We start from the raw sequence: 21,086 nt of genomic DNA on the forward strand, positions 1-21,086 counted from the left end.
GGCTGAGGAGGGACACGAAGGCCAAATAGGAAGACGTTTGTGTTGAATGACTGAGATACATGGCAGCCTCTGGCGCACCGAAACAGGCCACGTAACTAAAACATGCGGTGCTATTTATGTACAATCTGTTGGTGTGATCCAGTAACATGGAAATAACGGACGGAGCGCATCTGCAGGAGATGTGAAAATGCCACTTCATGCATATTTTGATGCCAAAATAGGCAGAAAAGTCACTGTCTTTGCCCACTGCTCACTCGGCAGTTGCAGCCAAAGTAGTTTCTGTACACAGAGCCTTGGGCTGCAGCATGCAGTGACACAAAGCTGCTTGGATCGAAGCGTGCACACTTCCCCGGCAGCCAACACATCGTAAGTATTTTGGTACTTGTCAGGGTATCCTCATTCATTTATCTTAAAGCTTGCCCATTCACAGCCCTCACCCATCATATCGCTGCAATTCTGCCTAATGTGTACAAACTGTTCTTGCAGGGTGCTGACCAGATGCTCAGCTCCATTGTTTCAGCAAAATGGAAGATATGTGACTGAGAAAACAGTAATAACTCACTCCCTTCTCCCGTTCCACCACAGGGAAGGTGAATAGAAATCTTAGCCTCTCCCACTTGTGCTTTCTCTCTGACCCTTCCTCATCACTGAGGTTTCCCAGCTGAGAGTTATCCCTCATGCAGGGAGGGTGGTTAGGATGGAACATACACCAGATCTGGATGTTGGCCATCCAAGCAGCACTGGAAGCAGGGTGGCTCATAGAGCAGTATTCCCCAGGGATTATACAATGGCTACATGACTCAACTATAAGCCAGATGTACTTCATGTGGCAACAGCGGGCATAGAGAATTGAACAGTGAAATCCGTAGTGTTTCCTAAAGCTCCCTGAATTCAGGTGGATGAATTCTGCTCCATCACATGAAACCCTGTGCCCTCTAAGAACTAGCCTTGTTACGGGTTCTGTAAGGTGAACCTCTTTATGCCCACTAACTCTTCCCATATTGTGATGCCAGTGCTGGGAAGCACTGGGGTAGAAGCCTTTCTACCCCACAGTAAAACAGTTTCCCTCATTCTCTGCAACTCCTGTTTTGCAAGAGCAATAATGCGGCACAATAGAAGATTTTTCTCCAGTCTGTAATTTGATCTTCTTGAGACTGTTTTTCTCTGGGTCTTAAAAATCTTCCACACGCACAGTCTGATGGAATACAGCTGCGTGCCTAAAACCTATATAGCAGCGATAGCTACAATACCCACCATCTGCAGGGGAGCAGCCTCTCGATGTGTGCCAGAGCAGCACTGCAGCACACTGCTGTGGTCCTCACTCCACTTTTGAAGCCATTGAGCTCCACCAAATTGTATCCATTAAAAAAGCCTATTTCTCAACTCAAAACAATTCTTGTAATCATTTTAAGGGCTTCTGCTTGTCTTATTTATTTTTTTTCTGTTTATGTGTTTACTCCATGATTCCCCTTTTACTGTTGGAAAACAATATATTCTCTTTGCACAAGCAAGCGGCAGAGCCATGATGTTAGGAGGGAAAGCGTGTAAGTACCAAAGAAGACCAAAGCATTCAAGACAAGGTGAATGCAGTACCACTTCGTTCAGTAGTGATAGTAGAAGCACAAGGACAGTGATTTGCCCTCCTCCCCCAAGTACAGCTATTCCCTGTGTGTGATTAGCATCACGAGAAGCTGGAGGTTATGCACTGAAGGTTATCACTGTAGTCATATTTAGGCTTAATTAGGATACGCAGGAGCTGTACACATTTCCCTGCAATGCAGACACGAAAGAAGAGCAGACAGGGAGAATCCTTGCTGGAGAGGTTCTCCCTCCCTCCTCTTAACCATTTGCCATCACAGTTACAGCGAGCTTTGCCACCTCAGGTTAGATGAGGTGACCATCAAAAAATAATGGGACCTCAGAGCTGTTCCGTGTTGTAGTTTCTGAGCACTTCCAAGCGTTGTTAGTGCAGTCAGTGTGAGGCAGCTCAGGCTGCAGAGCAAGATCCAAAAGCCCCTTCAGAGCACTTCCAGCCAGTGTGATATATATAGATTGTTATAACCAATAACATATGCCTACAAACTTTAAAGAAAACATATAGCAATTCAAATCAAACTTCAAGCCTGCAAGATGATAAGAATTGCAAGATAAGGGCAAAGGTTACTTAACCCTGCGCTAGGTGATGAAGCATGGACCACCACTGACATCACTGGTCCTAGGGAAACCACTTTATAGAGATTTACTGTTTATCTGTTTCTACACATACTCAGGATAATTCTTCTTGAATTTATTTGCTTCTCTTCCTCCCCTGTCTTATGAGTTTTTCACTTGCCGTTGGTGTTAAAGCACACTTTTCATGTTTCTAAACCTTCCAAACCAGTAGAGGCCACATTTGCTTTAAGGGATGGAGAACTGAGAGTCACTTGTCCACACTTCTTAGAAATTAAATTATTTTGATCCTCCAACTTCTGTCTGGCTCAGATTTTCCACCCTCCTCCTGTTGAGTCAACATGCGAACTTTCACCATTTCCTGTGAGGAGGAAAACAGTTCAGAGATGATTCATTTAATTTGACAGCAAAATAAATGAAGTAAAACAAACGACAACAAAAAAAATCAGCGACATTGAAAAAAAAAATCAAAATCCAATGAATCAGTTTGCTTATTTTCATTTCCAATTTGTTAGAAAGCTCAGCTCCTTCCTGTACACACACAGGCCAAGTGGGGATGTCAGCCCACAGGTGGGGGTGGATCAGGCCGTGGGGGAACACCTCGCAGACACTCAGGATGGTTGAGGTTGGCAGCACCTCTGGGTTCCTCTGCCCCAAACCCCATTCAAGCGGGGACACCCCGGGCAGGGTGCACAGGATCACATCTAGATGGGTTTTCCCCTTCTCCAGGGAAGGAGATCCTCCAACCTTCTCTGGGCAGCCGGTGCCAATGACCGAAGTCTTTCCATACCCACCAGCAAGACACAAAGCCCTAAGAGGGCCAGTAGGAACAGCCATTTGCTCACTAAGGCAGCCGGTCTCACACTTGTGGCTGCTCCATCCTGAGCCTTCCTTCCCAGCCTGCCTAGAGCAGAAAGGCCACAGCAGTGTGTGCCTGGCTGCTCTGACAAACATCCCCCTCCCCTCCCTGTGCTGATGAATATGATGTTCCCTGCACTTTTCCAGGAGGCCACTGGGATGCAGAGCCTGCAAAGGAAAGGAGTGGATTGGCACCCATGTCCAGCAGCTGAAATGCTGCCCTCAGCTCAATGTAAAAATAACTGCTGACATCACAGTGCCTGCAAGAACAGAGGGGCCGTGTGGGGCTGGGCAAGCAGATGTCTTTGGAGAATGGCTGAAGGAGGATGGATATTTCTAGAAGGTTCTTTCATCACCTTCCTATTGAGCATATGCAAGGCATGCTATGTACAGAGCTCAGTGTGGGGACCCTGAATCCATTTGTGTCTCTTGTTCCTTTCCCACTGGACACCTCTGGTAGTTTTCCACTCATGATCAATTTCCAAGAGTTTTTAAAAATTACCCATGAGAGACATTTATAGAATGGCTTAGGTTGGAGGGGACCTTAAATATCACCTAGGTCCAACCCCCAGTTCTTTCCCTCCTTCCTTCTGGTATGTATTGAAATGAGAAATTCCTGTGGTCTACTGGTACCTCTTCTTCACCAATATATAGACAGGAAAAAAACACTGTGGCCTCAAAGACCAAATCAATGCTCCTCGCATCAAGCCACCTAGAACAAGAATGAAACACACTTAGAAATGGTGAAGCCTCAGCCTCCTGTTGTGAGTGAGCCCAGAGCAAAGAAACTTAAAATCACGTCCCGATCAGCACTACTAAAGCTGTGCTGGGTCACAGGGAGCTCTCACTGGAAATAGAGGCCACCTACATTCAGCATTTAGCAATGGGTAAATCTCCATCTTCTTCCTTACCTTTGCTTCTCTGCGAGTCAGAAGGGTTTGTGCTCTGGTGCCTCTAAAGGTCATTGAGCTTTCATTAAAGATTGCTGCAGAACAGCCAGAAAGCATCAGCTGCCTGCAGTTCGGGTTGGATTTGAACTGATGTTATTTTTGAGTGTACATCAGGAAATGCATCAGCCTCCGTATGCTTCCTGAAATATGAAAGGCAATGAGAAGTGAGTGGCCTGATTGCCAACACCTCCTTACAGCCTACTGTGCTAGAGAGAAAAAGTCTCCTACCATGGAGATTTTGGAGAAAGAGACTGTTGGTTTTTTTTTCTTGGGCTACCTCATGGCAACGTACCATGTGGAGAACTTCCTACAGAACTGCTAAAGAAAAAACAGTGCTTCAGGTGCAATACTTATTCTGTAATGAGGCTGAAGGAAGAAGGATGCTCATCTTCTGACGTCTCTCTAAGGAAGCAGGAAGGGGAGCAAAATACTTGCTTTCTAAGCTTTGGTCCAGTTCCCCATTCAAGCAAGGGTCTATGACAAGAGGCCACGTCCACCTTCCCTGCCCAGTTCCCCTTCTTTCAGCCTGCAGAACTGCATCAGATGTGAAGTTTTGCTAGAGCTCTAACATTCAGTACAAAATGCTGCCACCTGATCTGTACAGTCACTCAGTCTCAGATGTGCCACAAGTATGAAATAAAGCCATTTTAGAAGTAAGCCCAAGAACACTCCAAGAGATGTCAGCATGTATAAGCTTAGCCTCATGGATTTGGATTAAAATCGGACCTAAGTATCAAGAATTTGTTTTGTTCTTAAAGGCAGAGTCCACAACCAGTCTCCAAGGCAGCTTTGTCCAATTCAGTATCTGCACCCAGAGGTAGGTACATTTGGTGGCAGGATGCTCGGTGTGCATTGCCATGGCCTGTAGCACACCCTTCTTGCACATCTGGCCTAAAGCACTGCTAACAGCCACCTTCAGCTGGAGTTCTCTGTGCCTAAGGTGCAGCACAGATCACAGATCACAGACAAGCTGCATTCATTTTCTCCATAATCTGTCCCGTTTCCCAAACTTCCCACCATACCAGCCTACATGGCATATAGGAAGCAAGCTGGATTTTTCCTTTCTTGTACCTTGTTATCATAAACACACATCCATCTATACAATTATCCCAGTTATTACTTCTGTACAGCAATCTGCACCCCTTAAAGAAACAAACAAGATTTTCCAGGGTAGCCAGCAGCATTTGATCTCTAAAGAGGAAGAAGATGGAACAGTTAATAAAACCAAATATAAACTCTGATTGATCATTAAAGTGAGTGGTTACAAGTCCATTTAGAAAGGGAGGAACCTGCTGAGTAGGAAGGTGCCACCCTCATACTGCTGCTTCCCAGCACGGCTCTGTGGCTGAGAGCAGGGCTGGGCTGTCCCACTGCAGCAGGAAGGACATCATGAGAGACAAAACAGGTCTGGGCTGCAGCACTGGATTGTTAACTAAAAATACTCCAGTGTGCACTTTCCTGCATGGCTCTGTGGTCCTGCTGCCAGACTTGTTTCCGAATCTTATCTCAAACCTGAAGAAACCTGCACAGAAACCAGCTCAGCCTGCACAGCCCTTGTTTCCATCGTCTAGTGGGATAGTGTTGCTTTAGTCACCTCAGGGGTTGCCAACATCTGCCTGCCGTGCAAATGAGGCCATTTGCAAATGTTCTTAATTCTCAACAGCCCTCCTCAAAGTAGGGATGGAGGGGTGCAAGCACTCCATCTCAGCAGCTGGCGAGGCACAGGAGAGCCAGAAAGTGGATGTAAAGGATATCCCAACAGCTGGATACACCTCCCCTCCTAACACTGAGCTCAGCACAGGTGTTGCAGCATGAGTGATGTTTAAGAGTTACGGGAAAGGACACCTTTCCTAAAACCTCCTCCATGTATTGCATCGTCAGTGTGTGCAGCCCCAGGCTGGAAAGCTCAGGGGCTTTTGGAGGTGGAGGTGCTCTGAGCAAAAGCATCCTTGCTCCCAGCAGTAGCAAAGGGTGGAACAGTGACTCTGCCCTCCTCATTGCAGCTCTGATGCCTCTTGTGTTAACTTACTCCCAGTTTCTCAGATTGAATGAGGCCTCAGGCTCATATTGCATGTCTGCTGGTATTCACTGACACAAAACCTCCTCTAAATATACATCTATACTAGCATTTTAGCTGGCTGTACTGTCTGCAAAGCCCATCATCTCACTGTTCATCTCCTTTTCCAGGGCACTTACTAGCTGTGTTTAGTAGCCCGGATCCTAGTGCAGAATCCTGCAGGCTTCAACACTGACCTTTTCCTATTGAGTCCTATGCTTTTTTTCTCAGTCTTTGCTCTCATATTTATCCATGCCTGATTTTCCCTTTTATCTTCCTGCTGAGTTCTCTTTAAGATCTTTTCAGAGAGGCTTTGTCAAAAGGCTTTGGAAACTCAAGCAGATCACACCAACCAGGTCACTCTTCTCCACACACTAGATGACCCCGTGAGAAAAAAAAAACCTCCACGATGTTTACAAGGCAGGACCTGCCTTCATATGCCAAAACTATGCCGACTTGATTGGAAAAGCTGTATTTATCCAGGAGGTTGTGCTGAGCCTTGTTACAGCTCCACTGGTGTGGCTGGCACAGCCGTAGCTGCAGCCCTGCAGTCCTGTGACCTGACAGGCTCCCAGGCAGGGCTTTTGCTGCTCCTGTGACAGATGGAAGATTTAGTAATTACTTTGATTTTTTAACTAGTGACTCATCTGATCCCTTTTCGGATAGCTCAGTTATATTTTATATTTGATCCACTAGAGTTTATTTGGTCTGTTTTTGTGCAGACACACCTGCAGCTTTTTGAATGATGCTTTCCTTACCCTCAGCCCACCCTGCTGTTATCAGTGCCGGGATCTTCTTTCCCCTTTTCAAGCCTTTCTGTGTGAGTGGTAGCTCTGCCATTGCGTCCCCAGCATGGTCAGTCACTTCAGCCATCTCCACCCACCTGTGAAAACTTAATACTCCCAGCTGTTCCTTTGAGTTTCTTTCTGCCAGCTTAAGGTTTCCAAGGAGCCTACCATATCAGCATCTTCCTTTAAAGTAAGGAAGGAGATAACTTTTGTTTTTTCTCTGAATTGACTTGAGTGAGGTTCACCAGGTTGTCTTATGAGTCTGGATGACCCAACTGGCTTCTCCAAGCAGGTGGCAAGGGGCACTATTTGGTTGTTCAAAATGCTGCGACCAAACGCTAGTAGAGACAATCGTGGAATCACAGAACTGTTATGATCACCCAGTCCAACTGCCAGCCCATCCCCACCATGCCCACTGACCACGTCCCTCAGTGCCACATCCACACGGCTCTGGAACACCTCCAAGGACGGTGACTCCACCACCACCCCGGGCAGCCTGTGCCACAGCAGCACTGCTCTTCCTGAGAAGAAATTTCTCCTCTTCCTCTAAGCCTTTGTGCTTCTCAGGATGATGCCATTTTTAGTAAGCATTCTGTAAAACTGCACATGTTTGCACACCAAGAGGTCATTTGATCATGCCCCATCTTTATGGCTTCCGCTCATGTTTTTGGGCGTATCTGCAGATGCACAGCAGTACATTCTCTCACAGGTTTCCTTTCCTCCCTTCCATGTTCTGATCAGGAGGGTGTTAGGAAACAGAACAAACCCATTCAAGTCAAGAGCTGCTGACCATCTTCGTTTGCTCTTTAAACTGTTTCAGGGACATTGGGCAGCGGAGTGCATAGTACACATCTGAACCAGGAGCCGGGGAGAAGTGCCAAGTGCCAGTCCCCATTACATCCTGGCTCCACAGCAAGTCATCTTCCCCTCTCATGGAAACCTGGGCAGCCCTTACGGGAGTGGTAAGATGCCCTTGATAGGTGTCCCATTAGTAGACCTGTGGTAAGAAGAATTCAGACTCTTATTTCCTTGGAGTCAGTGTTGCAGCACAAGCTCAGCCATCAAGAAGTCCACAAAAAAAAATGTCAGGAGAAGCCAGGTTAACTATTTCTACAAGGTTTCCTTGCAGCATTGGAATGATTCAGTATGAGTGAAACAGTAAGCATTCTCTGTTATCAGCAGCGCTTGAGGGCACAGGCAGCCAGGCCCACTCACCGTGGTGTTGATGCTGAGACACTGAGCAAGCCCAACTCAGTCCCATCAGCTGTGCCACGGGCAAGGCTTGAGACTCAGTGGGGAGCTGGTTTTTGTGCGTCAGGGAGCACCTTGTGCCATGTGTAAAGCATATAATTAAAGGTGGTGGGTGACAGTGTCAGTTGGTCTGCTTATTCAATAGCAGTAATTTGCTCTCCATATTCTAATCAATATTTGATCTCTACGGACACCTCTGGCAGTGTTTTGACAAGGCAAGTTAAGATGGTGTTCTCGTCATGTGAATGCATGTTCGCAGCAGGAACAGGCGTTAATGCACTGGCGTAATACAGTACTGTCCCATTCCTCCTCCCTGGCCAGACCTGTCTTTCTCCAAAACCAACATTTTCTTTGAGCTGAAATCACCCCCACACAGGTGACCAGAGCCCTGAGCAGCCTGTCTCATGAATGCTTTGAAAAAAATTGATTTCATAGAATCTTAGAATCATAGAATCATTAAGGTCGTATGAAACCACTAAGATCATCCAGTCCAACTGTCAGCCCATCCCCACCATGCCCACTGACCATGTCCTCAGTGCCACGTCCACATGGTTCTTGAACACCTCCAGGTGTTGAACCACCTCCCTGGGCAGCCTCTGCCACTGCAGCACCACTTTCTGAGAATAACTAATTCCTAATATCCGAATTGAACTCTCTCTGGCACAACTTGAGGCCATCAGTGCTCATTCTCTCACCGTTACCAGTGAGAAGAGGCTGACCCTCAGCTCACCACAGTCTCCCTTGATGTCATGGTAGAGAGCAATAAGGTCTCCCCTGAGCTCCTCTTCTCCAGACTGAACAACCACAGTTCCCTCAGCTGCTCCTCCAAAGATTTGTGCTCCAAATTTCATTCTACTAGTAAGATTACTAAAAGCCAGTGTAGCCTTTTTGACCTGGTTTACATTATTTTTTAGTTTTGGATTATTTCGGGTTTTCACAAAATGTGTATGAATGGCTTACCACAAAGAGTTAAAATTTGTCATCAATTCAGTCTATCACCAAAAAATAAAACACAGCTTTTAACCCCGGGATACAGCTGAAAACACTAAACATGACAAAACCTCCCATGTCATAAAGATGATATTTGAATGTAAACATACTTTTGATCAAATAATATTAGTAGAGGAAGTGTATCTTTGAAACTCTATCATCGAATGTCACACTGCAGTTGTTCCAAACAGCTTCAAAATAAACAGTTCTGCCCTACATCCCTCCTGCTGGAGAGAACGAGAGCAGAAAGACCAGCCTCTTCTGCCAAAACTTGCTGGAAGGAAGAAAGCCCAAGCAATAAAACATCCTTCCTTCCCCTTGATTGTCATCTGCTCCCACAGAATGCCTTCAGGGCAGATTTTGCATGGTTCTGGCTTCTGCCCATTTCAAGAGGATGTGGCTAGATGGGGAAAGGGTGGAGCAGAGGGACCATTTTTGCTGGGGCATTTATTTGTGAAACATCAGCTGTACCTGTTCCACCCTCCAGCCCCAGCTCCTCATGGGTCAAGAATGAAAGGACTGCAACAGCAGAGAGATTTGGGTGAAAACATACAGCACACAGCACTGCTCAGTGAAGGTCAGGCATACCCCACCGGTCTTGAGGTCCCTGGTAGATGAGATTCACTCACAGCCCCTGGGACCTTCCTGGTGACTCAGCAGATGTCCTCACATCTGGGCAGCTGGGATAACAGTGCTGAAAGCCTTTCACTTACCTGGGAGGCACTCAGGGAAGATGCTCCTCTCTGATCCTTCTCCCAGTCTGTCTCCCATCCTGGCTGGGGAGGTCTCCATACTATCAGTGGGAGAGAAGAGAATTACAGCACAGAGATGCTTGTGAGAGTGTGAGTAGGGACAAAACCAGCATGCTACAGCATGCTCCCTAGGAAATAATGCTTCTTATTCTAATGAACATTTATTTTTAAAAATCAAGTTGACATTATAGCAGCCTTTTGGTATTTAAAGGGGGGGCTGTAAGAAAGAAGGGGATAGACTTTACAGCATGGACTGCTGTGACAGGACAAGGGGAAATGATTTCAAACTAAAAGAGGGGAGATTTAGGCTGGATATAAGGAAGATGAGGGTGATGAGGCACTGGCACAGGTTGCCCAGAGAGGTGGTGGATCCCCGTCCCTGGAGACATCCAAGGTCAGGCTGGAGGGGCTTTGAGCACCCTGATGGAGCTGTGGGTGTCCCTGTTCATTGCAGGGGAGTTGGACCAGATGGCCTTTAAAGGTCTCTTCCAACTCAAACTGTTCTGTGATTCTATGATCACTATCTGTAGCTCTTCATGGAAAATCTTTATTTGCTGGGTATGCATCTTGTTATTGGGATGGGTTATGGAGAAATGTTCTCCTTGTACAAAAGAAATACCACATCTGTCAGCTGCAAACCCTCGCCAAAGCTGATGGGCTCCAATTCAAGCTTATGTTTGCTAAAACAAAGGGAAAGGTTGAAGCACAGTTTCCCTCGGTGTCAAAATTCACCTTCCTGTTAACATGTAATGCGTACAAAATGTAACTGACAAAGACTGCTTATTTAAGAACCTTCCAAACAACGTTTTCTCTTTCCAAGTCTGTGGCAGGTTGAAGTAGCTCTTCAGTGCTATCAGTTTTTTAAGTTAATGCTCAGTGTCATGCAAGTCCGCCTTGACGAAACACTTGACATACCGTTTCACAGTCATTTTAAGATGGTCCAAAACTAAGCTGACACAAAAATGAACAGCTTCAGCATTCTCCTCTCTCTGCCTGCAGCTCCACAGTCCTTGTCCCTTCTTTAGGTCAGCTTCAGCAACGAAGCGTCTGTGCAGCTCACAGTTCCCCTTCAGTGAGCAGGAGGGTCACTTACACCGTCCCCATTACTCTGACCACTTCACCCAGGACACATCCTTTTGTAGGGACAGCTGCCAAGCAACCGCAGGCAGCAGAGGAGGGGATCCGAGTGACCTTTCCTTCTGGTCATCGACTGCTGGGTGGGCACCTCAGGGAAAGAACAGTGCCCATGGTTAAGAAACAGCAAAACCACCAGGAGATCACCCACTTTTAAAGTTTGTGCATGGTTTTGTCTACTCAGAAGGGGTAAGAATGGGAATCCAGAGCAGCCATCTTGCCACAGGGCCCAAGGGAAAAGCGTAGAGTTGTATCAGGGCAAGGTCAGGTTGGATATCAGGAAGAAGTTCTCCACCAGAGGTTGGTGGGCATGGAACAGGCTGCCCAGGGCAGTGGGCATGGCCTCAAGATGCCAGAGTTCAAGAAGCATCTGGACAAGGCTCTCAGACACATGATCTGACTTTTGTGTCGTCCTGTATGGAGCCAGGAGTTGGACTCAATGATCCTTATGTTTCCCTTCAAACTCAAGAAATTCTACAGTTCTATGATTCTTTGATTTTTGAGCTGCTTTCCTTTTATGGGCTGTAGCCCTGCTCCAGCTCTCACGCAGCACTGCTGCCTTGCAGCCAATCACGGGCACGGTCGTCCCAAAGAGCCAGGATTTTGAAAGTACACTGGCCTTGAATGAAGAAGCTGGCTGGTTGATGCTCTAGGTATGGGAGGGGAGAAACTTCAGTCATCAAGTAATTGGTGGCTCGAGCACAGACTCAAGTCAGTTGCTATTTCAGGGAAAGGAAAGGCAACTGCTCCCTGGAGGGAATGAGTGCACTAGCCAGGAATAGGCTGAGATTTAATTATTTTTTTCCCCCCTAGACTTCAGGAAAAGCGAACACACAATGCTCATTCGCAGGGATCGTTTCCTGAACATGATGTGTGCTCGCTGTCCTGCAGGTCACTTTCCAGTGTGTCACATCCGTCTGCACAAGGGAGAGCAGGAAATGGCAAACTCCCAGTATGAGGCAAAGCATTCCCATTGCAGCAATTGGTCCACGGGAGCTATAAATTGGTCTCCTCCAGAAACAGACCAAGACACGTCTGTGGGGAGGTCAGCCAGAAACTGAAGGTAAGTTTGAATCACTTTTTCTTTTGAATCCGTCTGAGTACTGCTTTAGGAAAGCGTTTCAAGTTTAGCTGCAGATTGGGACTAATGTACGCATTATTTCATAACATTAAAACAAACAAACAAACAAAAAACCCTATTTCTTAATATTTATCAATAATTTATTATGAATTTATTAACAAATAGAATTTGTTATTTACTACTAGTAGTAATTTAACTAAACAGTTATTGTTGGGGGGTTTTTCTCTAAGAGTGGGGAGACGGCTTTTTCTTCCTTTATGCTGGCAAAAATCTGTGCATTCAAAAGACATGCATCACTGTAAGGTTGATTTTATATATTAAACGACTGTTCTACTAACTGTGCAGTGAGATGGCTGCTGGCATTACCAGAGACTGTTGTCCACAAGAAAATCTGGAGAACAAGATATTAAGAAGCAACAGGAATGAATATATTTAATGATCAGTTGCTAAGTCGTTGATGATGTGCTCATTGCTCATTTTGACACCAGTACCTATTAGGCTTAGTTTTAGTCCTTGTGCCTTCAGCTTAATCCCTGACTGCAGAGTAAAAAATAAGAGGACAGTGCCTCCAGCTAAGAAAAGCACAATGTACTGAGTGGCTCAAATAGCCCAATGATGACAAAGGCCTGAGAGAAACTGGCATGATTGTTCTGATGGTTACAGGGGCAGAGGAGGCCCTAAAGGATTCTACATGAAATGGATTAGGAAAAGCAGAAAAGAAAAATGACAGCAAGAATTATTTACTTACACTCTTTAGGGTGGAAAGACTCTTAATGGTAGATGGCTTCTTTCTTCTGAAAGACAAAGGAGTCTGCAGAATGAAAGCCCTGAAGAACCAAACCATACAGTGTGCCCAGTGTGAGGGATTGGGCCCCTCCGATTCATACAATAATGAGGACTTAGAAAACATGTCTGCAGTAATTAATAGTTACATTTAGCTGGCCCTGGGACAAAATCTTTCTCCTACAGTCTTATTGTGGTTATGAGGGCAATGTGGAATGTGACCAGTTTCTTAGATCCATGTCTAGATATTGTTAAACACAGAGGCAATGTGGCTTTCTATATGGTGTAGTGGTGTGGAGAGCACGAGCACTGCCCTCATCAGACAGCTGGTGATGCTGCATCCCTCCTGTTGCTTCTTGTGCCTCAGCTGCCATCCACGTAAAACAGGAATGAGGATGCTGGCTTCCTTTATAAAGCACATTGTAACCATAGAGCAATTTGAAAATGCTCATTGGAACATTTCCTTCTACCCTGGTGAAAAAGTACAGAGAGAAGAGAGATCACATAGCTCTGAAACCCCAAGGATTCACCATCTTAGAAGGGAGACATTACCACAGCCAGCACTGTTCTCCCCGGTAGTCCCCCAGGAATGTGTACACTGAAAATGGGCTTCCTATTCTGATGTGCCCTTCATGGACTTCTTAAACATAGTCCATGGACCTCTTAACGCATGGTTCATGGGCCTCTCTGTCACCACCACTGAGGATTCACAGCCATAGGCTGGACTGAGTACTGCAAAACAATGATTCCCATCTTTGTCTGGATCCTGACGCCAGGTTACAGTAAGAAAGAAGTGGTGCAGGACCTTGAGTTACTTAAGCATAAAGAGAGGAAGGATGTTCACAATCGCCGTCTGAGGCATTCCCAGCTCATAGATGGAAAAACTAGACCTTGACTCCCCTCAGCAGCTTCCCTCTGTCCTCCTTTAATGGGAAAGGACCCCTAGAGAGAAACCTAGGATGGGTGGCTTTTATCTCCTCGTAGTCTGGACTTGCCTTTGAAATATGCCCTTGAATATTATAAAACCTCTGAATCCCATCGGGAGGACACCACCATGTAGTTCTGGCAGCATTACTGCACTGGGCCCTGAGTCACTTAACCTTAATGGAATTTATGTCCCTTGGATTGGAAGAAACATTGCATGTTTTCACAGAACAACAACAGTACCCCTGACCCCAGCCCTTAAGATCATAGAATGACCTGAGTTGGAAGGGATCCATAAGGATCATCGAGTTCAACTCCTACATAGACGTTTTAATCTTCTCAAGGGTGACAAAAAACTCCAAAAACTTCCCCTGTATGAAAGTCAGAATAGAGTGGCTATGCATATGTGTGTGTACGTGCGTGTGAGAACATGTACGTGAGCATGTGCATGCATGCAGACAGCAAACATTCCAAGCAGTAAGGCGAAGCGAGAAAATTGGCTGGATGCCATCCTTGGGATGGAGGTCAAGGCTGAGCGGGGCTTGTGCTTTTTAGATGAATCCCAACCCATCTTCTTCTGTTTCTAGACAGAGGCCATGGAGAGGAACGGCACTGCCCGTCCCCAGACGCCAGACCCCACGCATCACTTCCACGTAGCGCTGCTGGATCAGCGACGGAGGCTGCGGGGTCACATTGCTCACCTTCACAAGGCAGCTCGTAAAATCAACAAGCTTCGCAAAAGATCCCTGATTGGCAACATCAGTGGGAGCTCACTGACTGCCGTGGGAGCAGTCACGGCCATCGTGGGGCTGTCCCTAAGCCCAGCTACACTGGGAGCCTCCCTCCTGGCATCAGCAGTGGGTTTGGGCTTGGCCACTGCAGGGGGGGCTGTCAGCATCACCTCCGATCTCTCTGCTGTGCTCTGCAACTCCCAGGAGGTGAAGAAGGTGCAGGAAATTGCAGTGACTTGTCGGAAACAGATGAGGGAAATCCTCGGCTGCCTGGAATTCCTCCGCCGTGGGCAGGGCCCAGGGGACCCCAAGCTTCTCCAGTCAGAGAAGAGAGCATCCATCTCCCTGTATAACTCCGTCTGCTTCATGGTCTTCTGTGGCTCCCACAGCTTCCTTGTGCCAGAATACACAAAAGAGGTCACAAAAGTGAGCCAGGCCATGCTGAAGGCCAAAATCCAGAAGCTGGCTGCCAACCTTGAGATCTGCACCAGGGCAATGGACGAAGTCTGTGAACTCCTTGAGTCCAGGACAGAGCTTTCCCCACGGATGAGGAAACTCAGCTTGGGGGCTAGAACCACTACTGAGACCCCAAGACCATCCAGCTGAAACAGTAGTTGCCCTATAATGAAACCAGGCTTGAAAACACTACATAATTCTCACCATTAGCACTGCTACCTGTTGCTGTTGTAATATTGATGGTGCTCGTCCACATAGATGCACACAGCTCTTGTGCCTTATTTATATCTGAACACAAAACTCTCCCTGATAGCAAGACAGAGTTACATACATACACAGATACACCCCACTGCCTCACAGCAGCCCCCTGGCTCAAGATAGAGGTCATGAGGGACACGTGGACTACTGGGTACGTGGCAGCAGATCCAGGAGCCAGAATGCAGGGATAGGCGGCCATTCCTCAGTTCCATGTTTCCCCATCCTCCTCCATGACTCTGCTTCCTCATGTAGCAGAAAAAAGCAGGTCAGCAGAGTGATGAAATCCCTGCAGTCTTGGTGCTGACTGACCCTGGCTTGTGGATAACTCGTGAATCTATGAATGCTGAAGGGGCTGTGATACCCTCAAAGAGCCACCAGCCACCAGCTTCCAGTAGAGCACAGCCCCGTTACCAAGGTACATCTGGGAAGGCTGTTGAAAGGAGCAGCCCCGGATATGACAGACGGTGTGGATGGCTCAGTCGTCCCAGGGTGAAACAGAGGAGCCAGAAACTGTTATCCTTTATAAAGAAACCTCTCCAGGCTGAGAACTGTGATGTTTGTGTCCTATTTATTTACGTGAGATGTTTTTAACGTTTTGATATTGTATTTTAAAGTTTTGATATTTTATTTAAATATTTTGTTTTTCCTTTTAAAAAGAGGTCTCTGCTCCAAAGGAGTGCAGCTGTTCTTAGAGGCAAAGCAAGTCTGTGGCAAGTGAGAGCAAGTTACAAGTTCTTTGGCTGTGAGGGTAAGTCCCTGTAGGAAAGGGAAAGATGAATGCTGGTAGTCATAAGATAGGTGAACTGTGGTTAACCAGTGACAGATCTTAGAAACCAAAACAGGGAGGAAGATGGGTCAGTGACCCTAGGACCAGAGCCTGCCCCAGGGGCCTCTCTGGGGAGAAGAGTAAGTGTACCTCTTGGAGCATGGGGGGAAGAGTATGCTGGTGTTATGGTCTAAGCTGGAGACCAGCTGAGAGAAGAGCACACCTGAGAGGTGGTAGTGCTGCTCTCTGTGCAAACAGCCTGTGAGACCCACAGCGGTTGTCTGGGGAGGGAGGAGGCAGCACACACAGAGAGCTACACTTAGCAAAGCTTCCCAGGGAAGGCTTCACATCAGCAATACGTATATTGGTACTAATAGTCAACAAGGGTGCAGAAGAGTAGGATGATTCAGTGGTCAGAGCACTGAGGAAGCAGGAGGAATGACTTGGACTCAGTTTCGTCTGTCTTCAGTGACTGTCCTGCTAAGGATGTCCTTTGTGATTTTCAGCCCCTCAGTGCCTCAGTTCTCTGTGCAAAAATGGGAACAGTAGCACTTCCCTACCTCACAAGGATGTTACTGCGATAAGTATTCTGAAGTGCTCAGGTGCTGTGGTGATGGAGATCATGTCAGTACCTGGAAGAGCTGCAAGGAAGAGACCCCAGAATCTAGCTTGAGACAACCAGAGAACTTAATGCAGGACCAATTCCGCCCCTACTAGTAGAACTCAGGTGGTGAGGGGAACTTTCCTTAGGATTGGTGAATCAAAATGATGAAAAAGCCAATTTGTAATTCTATAGCACTGAGCATACTCCTGGGGAGGGCTATACTCCAACTCACAAAGCTCAACTCCATCTTAAGTTGTCTCTTTCTGTCAAGACTTCAACATGTGTTTTGACGTGTAAAACAAAAGCTTTTGTCCCTCAGAATGTGACTCAGTTGTCTGTAATGCACATACCTGTTTGCTGTAAGGGGAAAGTACACTGCTAGTTCCATTAAATGAATATGAAGTACTTTTGTGTCAGTGTCTCTCTGCACACCTGCATGTGATCACATTCCTGCCCCTGCCTCAAGCACTCGATTTCACGCTCCAGACACTGGAGCTGAGCAATCTGTATGAGCAGCTAGGGGTGTGCTCAGAAAGGGAGAATGAAAAGTGGCATCATCATTTGTGTATGAGCGTATGTATTTATGTCTGTGTGAGTGCACACCCTGGTGTGCGTGCTGGCTTCTGACACACAAACACTTCAAGGTGTATATATGCAGGTATGTATGTGTGCTTTTGGGGTGTGAACTGTGTGCTGTGCAGAGACAGGCCTAGTGCAAAATTCTCTTAGTGCCCCAGCATCTCATGAGCCAGCTCCACAAGGATGGTTATGACTTCACCATTCTTTTGAGAAAGCTGTTTTCATCATCACAGACTATTTCTCCTACCTTCTCAATTTTTTGGCAGTGTTGCTTTTGTCTGTGTACCTTTTTACAGGGAACAACATGGGAGCAACAACGCAGCTCTGAATGAGCTGATCTGAGAGAAGAATATGAAGTGGATAGCTCATAGCTTCGTGAGGGCTGGTTTGCTTTGCTTAGTGCAGCTCTACACTGCAATCACACCACTGTTTCAGCTAAGTGTTCATTCAGCTAAGGACAAATGAGAGACACTTTTACTTCCATCCCAGCTACACAAGCAAAAAATCCTGCTTCTGTTCTGTTTTTCCCTTAGGTTAACCCTTCACTTCAGGTCAGGATATGTGTTGTTGTGCAGTGCAGATGTGTGAGTGTGACTGAACTTAAGGTACCATGCTTTGCTGGACAGGTCTCATTCCCTTTCCACTTAATGGCTTGATTTCAACCTAGAATTAAAAGCAGCATCTAGGGGAAGTGCCTTAGGTAAGCAGCTCTTTCATGGTAGTTATTTACCCTTCAAATGAGATGTGTTGGTTGAACCCTTCCTTCAGTAGCTGGGCTTGGAGGAAAGAAGTGTGTGTGCTGATCATTAGCCTGGGCTGGCAGTTATGAAGCCGGGCCTCTTGTTGTCACTCTTATTCTCCTTGTACTGAAAGTGCTCCACGGAAGAACGATCCAGTGATGAAGCAGTAATACAATAGCCATTTTAATGCAAACTCCCATAGTATGTTTGAAAGCATAATAGAAGTTTTTTATAGTAAAGGAGTCTGAACAGAGTCAGGGTATGACGATATGCCAATAGGCTCTTCCTGGGCATTCTGATGAGTAGGCTGAATTATTTATCATCAACTGTGATCTACTATACACATTGTCCATCTTGTGTTAGTATGCATCAATTATGAAATAGAAACACAGAATCATAGAATCATTAAGATTGAATAAGACCACTAAGATCGTCCAGTCCAACTATCAATGCAGCCTCGCCATACCCAATAACCATGTCCTTAATGCCACATCCACATGTTTCTTGAACACCTCCAGGGATGGTTACTCCACTGCTACCTGGGCACTCTGTTCCAATACACCACCACTCTTACAGAGAAGAAGTTTTTTCTAATATCCAACCTGAACCTCCCCTGGTGCAAATTGAGGCCATTCTCTCTCCGTTACCTGGAAGAAGAGGCTGACCCCCACCTCTCCACAACCTCCTTTCAGGTCAGTGTAGGGAGCAATAAGGCCTCCCCTGAGCACCTCTTCTCCAGGCTGAACAACCCCAGTCCCCTCAGCTGCTCCCCATCAGACTTGTGCTCCAGACCCCTCACAGCTCTGTTACCCTTCTCTGGACAAGCCCCAGGGCCTCAATGTCTTTCTTGTAGCGAGGGGCCCAAAACTGAGTACAATACTTGAGATGCGACCTCACCAGTGCTGAGTACAGACAGAATAATTACCGTTACATCTGTACTAAAATTCGTCCGTGTATATATGTGCCCACACTGCACTTCCTAAAGAAAAATGAGCTTTTAACAAGCAGTAGGGTTAGGAATGTGCTTGTTCAAAGGCCAAGACTAAAATCCCTGTAGTGAAAGTTTTGAAGTCCAGTGTAATTTACAGAGCCCTGGCACTGCAGCACAAAAAGAGAAGCGATACATTTTTTATCACAAACAGGGATTTTCTTCAGAGTTGAGGACAGTCAGAAACTTCTGTTCAATGCACATTTACTAACGGGATGGAATTACCCCAACTGAAATGCATTAGAATAGGTGGTGAACTGGCCCCCTGCCCCCACCAGAACAGCACTTACAGTATTATCTGAGAAGCAAGCTCAACAAAGAGTGAGCGACTTCCTGTCACATCCCTGACTCCATTTCCTGAGGCATCACATGGTAAGGGCTCATGTCTTAGGTACTGGACAGGCATAACATTTAGCACTAAGGATAAACAGATAGCTCGTGGCTCAAACTGTTATAATTGTTTTAAATGTGTGGTCATAGCCAGCATCTACACCAAGTGCTTTCTGCTTTTTGTTTGCTTTTAAATCACTGCTCCTGAGCACAGTGGGATGCAGCAAGTTCGTTTCCACTGCTGCCCAGTGAATTGTTCCAGGTTTCCTTTCCTTTCCCTGTCATGCAGAGAGTTTGTTCGGATTTCCTCTAACTTTCCTCATTGTTCTGGGAGCAGAGGAAATGGCACACTAGGAATCCAGTGACAGATGCTCACGAACGTCAGCATTTCCACTGCTGGCACACCCAGTTGGGCTTCCCAAGCGGCAAGAGAGATGGGGGTGTGCTCAGAAATGCTGTCATTGAGTTCTGTTTTGTCATCACCTCCGCTGTCTTTCCCAGGCCCAAGCTCTTTGATATGTTAACATCCATTTTCCATAGAGCAAAGGACATTCACCTAGCTATGAGGGTGCCCTGATGCACTCAGCATTGGGACTACAGATCCAAGAGGCCACACTCAGACCAGATGGAAAGTAGGCAGTTCAGGAATGACAGTTATGACATATGTCCGTCAAAGGCCACTAAATTCATCACCATTTCCACCTTTCACAGGTTCCCTGTTTGGTCAGCAATAGCACCTATCATGAGAGGTGGAGAATGCCAGCTTCCACTCCCAACTCTCATTCCCTCATTTTGTGCTCTATTTCTACAGTTAAGCGTGTTTTGTTGTTTCCAGCACTTTGAAGTTGTGAAGGCAAAGTCACATCCATTTTTAAGGAGGGTAGAGAGGACAGCTCAGGGAAATACTCACCTGTCAGCCTCACCTCAGTGCTGGGGAAGGTCATGGAGAAGATCCTCCTGGAAGCTAAGCTAAGGCATATGGAAGAGAGAGACCTGATACAGGATAACCAGCATGGCTTCATCAAGGGCATCAGCTTGATCAACTTAGTGGCTTTCTTTGATGACATAACTCAGGCATGTCCAACCCATGGCTAGCAGTGACCAAACACCCGTATGTGATCAGCACTGTTTGAGCTGAAAGTGGGACATGGGGAGGGCACAGCGCTGTGCTAACTCAATTTGTGGCGAATTACAGAATCATAGAACCATGGAATCATGGAATCATAGAATGGCTTGGGTTGAAAAGGACCTCAAAGATCATCAAGTTTCTACCCCCCTGCCACAAGCAGGATCACCAACCTCTAGACCAGACTGCCCAGACTTTATGCACTTTGATACATTGGCTAAACACAGTCTTGTGAACATGCAGTTTTCTGTTCTGCTAAAGGAATTTGAGAATAGACTGTAAAAAAGAAAAAAAAAATTGGTATATTTGCAATTCTATTTTCACGTGAAAATACACTAATTAAAAATAAAATAATAATAATAATAAAAATAAATAAATACACTACCTGTTAATTTTCAAATGGAATGGTGAGAGGTGCAATTAGACAGTCCACTCAGAGGAAGATCTGATTGCACCTCTTTACTAGACTCTTACTGTAAGACCTCTCTTACCAGAGAAAAACATCCCTCACTTCACATCCATGCCTAGTTCACGTCATCGCTCTTTGGCAGTATGTGCATTTGTGAACAACTCTTTTCAAGGATGAAGTATAGGAAGAGTAAAATTTTATCAAAAATCTCTGACAAGCACCTTGAGAATCCACTGATTGCATCTACTTCCATTGAACCAGATAGGTATGCTAGTTTGACAAAAAAAGGTCAAATAGCCCACAAGTTTTATGAGTTTTGTGCCCTTTTCTTTTTTTTCAATAAAAATATTAAAGAATAAAATA

At 46.1% G+C, this 21,086-nt stretch overlaps 1 protein-coding gene across 1 annotated transcript; it reads left to right on the forward strand.

The window, feature by feature from the left end:
- Window positions 1–11,974: 11,974 nt before the first annotated feature.
- APOLD1 (apolipoprotein L domain containing 1) lies at window positions 11,975–16,956 on the forward strand. The gene is made up of 2 exons (XM_004937676.5): window positions 11,975–12,011; window positions 14,324–16,956. Exon 2 carries the CDS (start codon window positions 14,333–14,335, stop codon window positions 15,071–15,073), a length of 741 nt encoding a protein of 246 aa, XP_004937733.2. The 5' UTR covers window positions 11,975–12,011; window positions 14,324–14,332; the 3' UTR covers window positions 15,074–16,956.
- The last annotated feature ends 4,130 nt before the right edge of the window (window positions 16,957–21,086 follow it).

This window comes from Gallus gallus, chromosome 1 (assembly GCF_016699485.2).
Source record: "Gallus gallus isolate bGalGal1 chromosome 1, bGalGal1.mat.broiler.GRCg7b, whole genome shotgun sequence".
Classification (NCBI taxonomy): domain Eukaryota; kingdom Metazoa; phylum Chordata; class Aves; order Galliformes; family Phasianidae; genus Gallus; species Gallus gallus.

Coding starts and splice junctions, on each gene's coding strand:
- APOLD1 (XM_004937676.5), top strand. CDS start 14,333: ATGGAGAGGAACGGCACTGCCCGTCCCCAGACGCCAGACCCCACGCAT.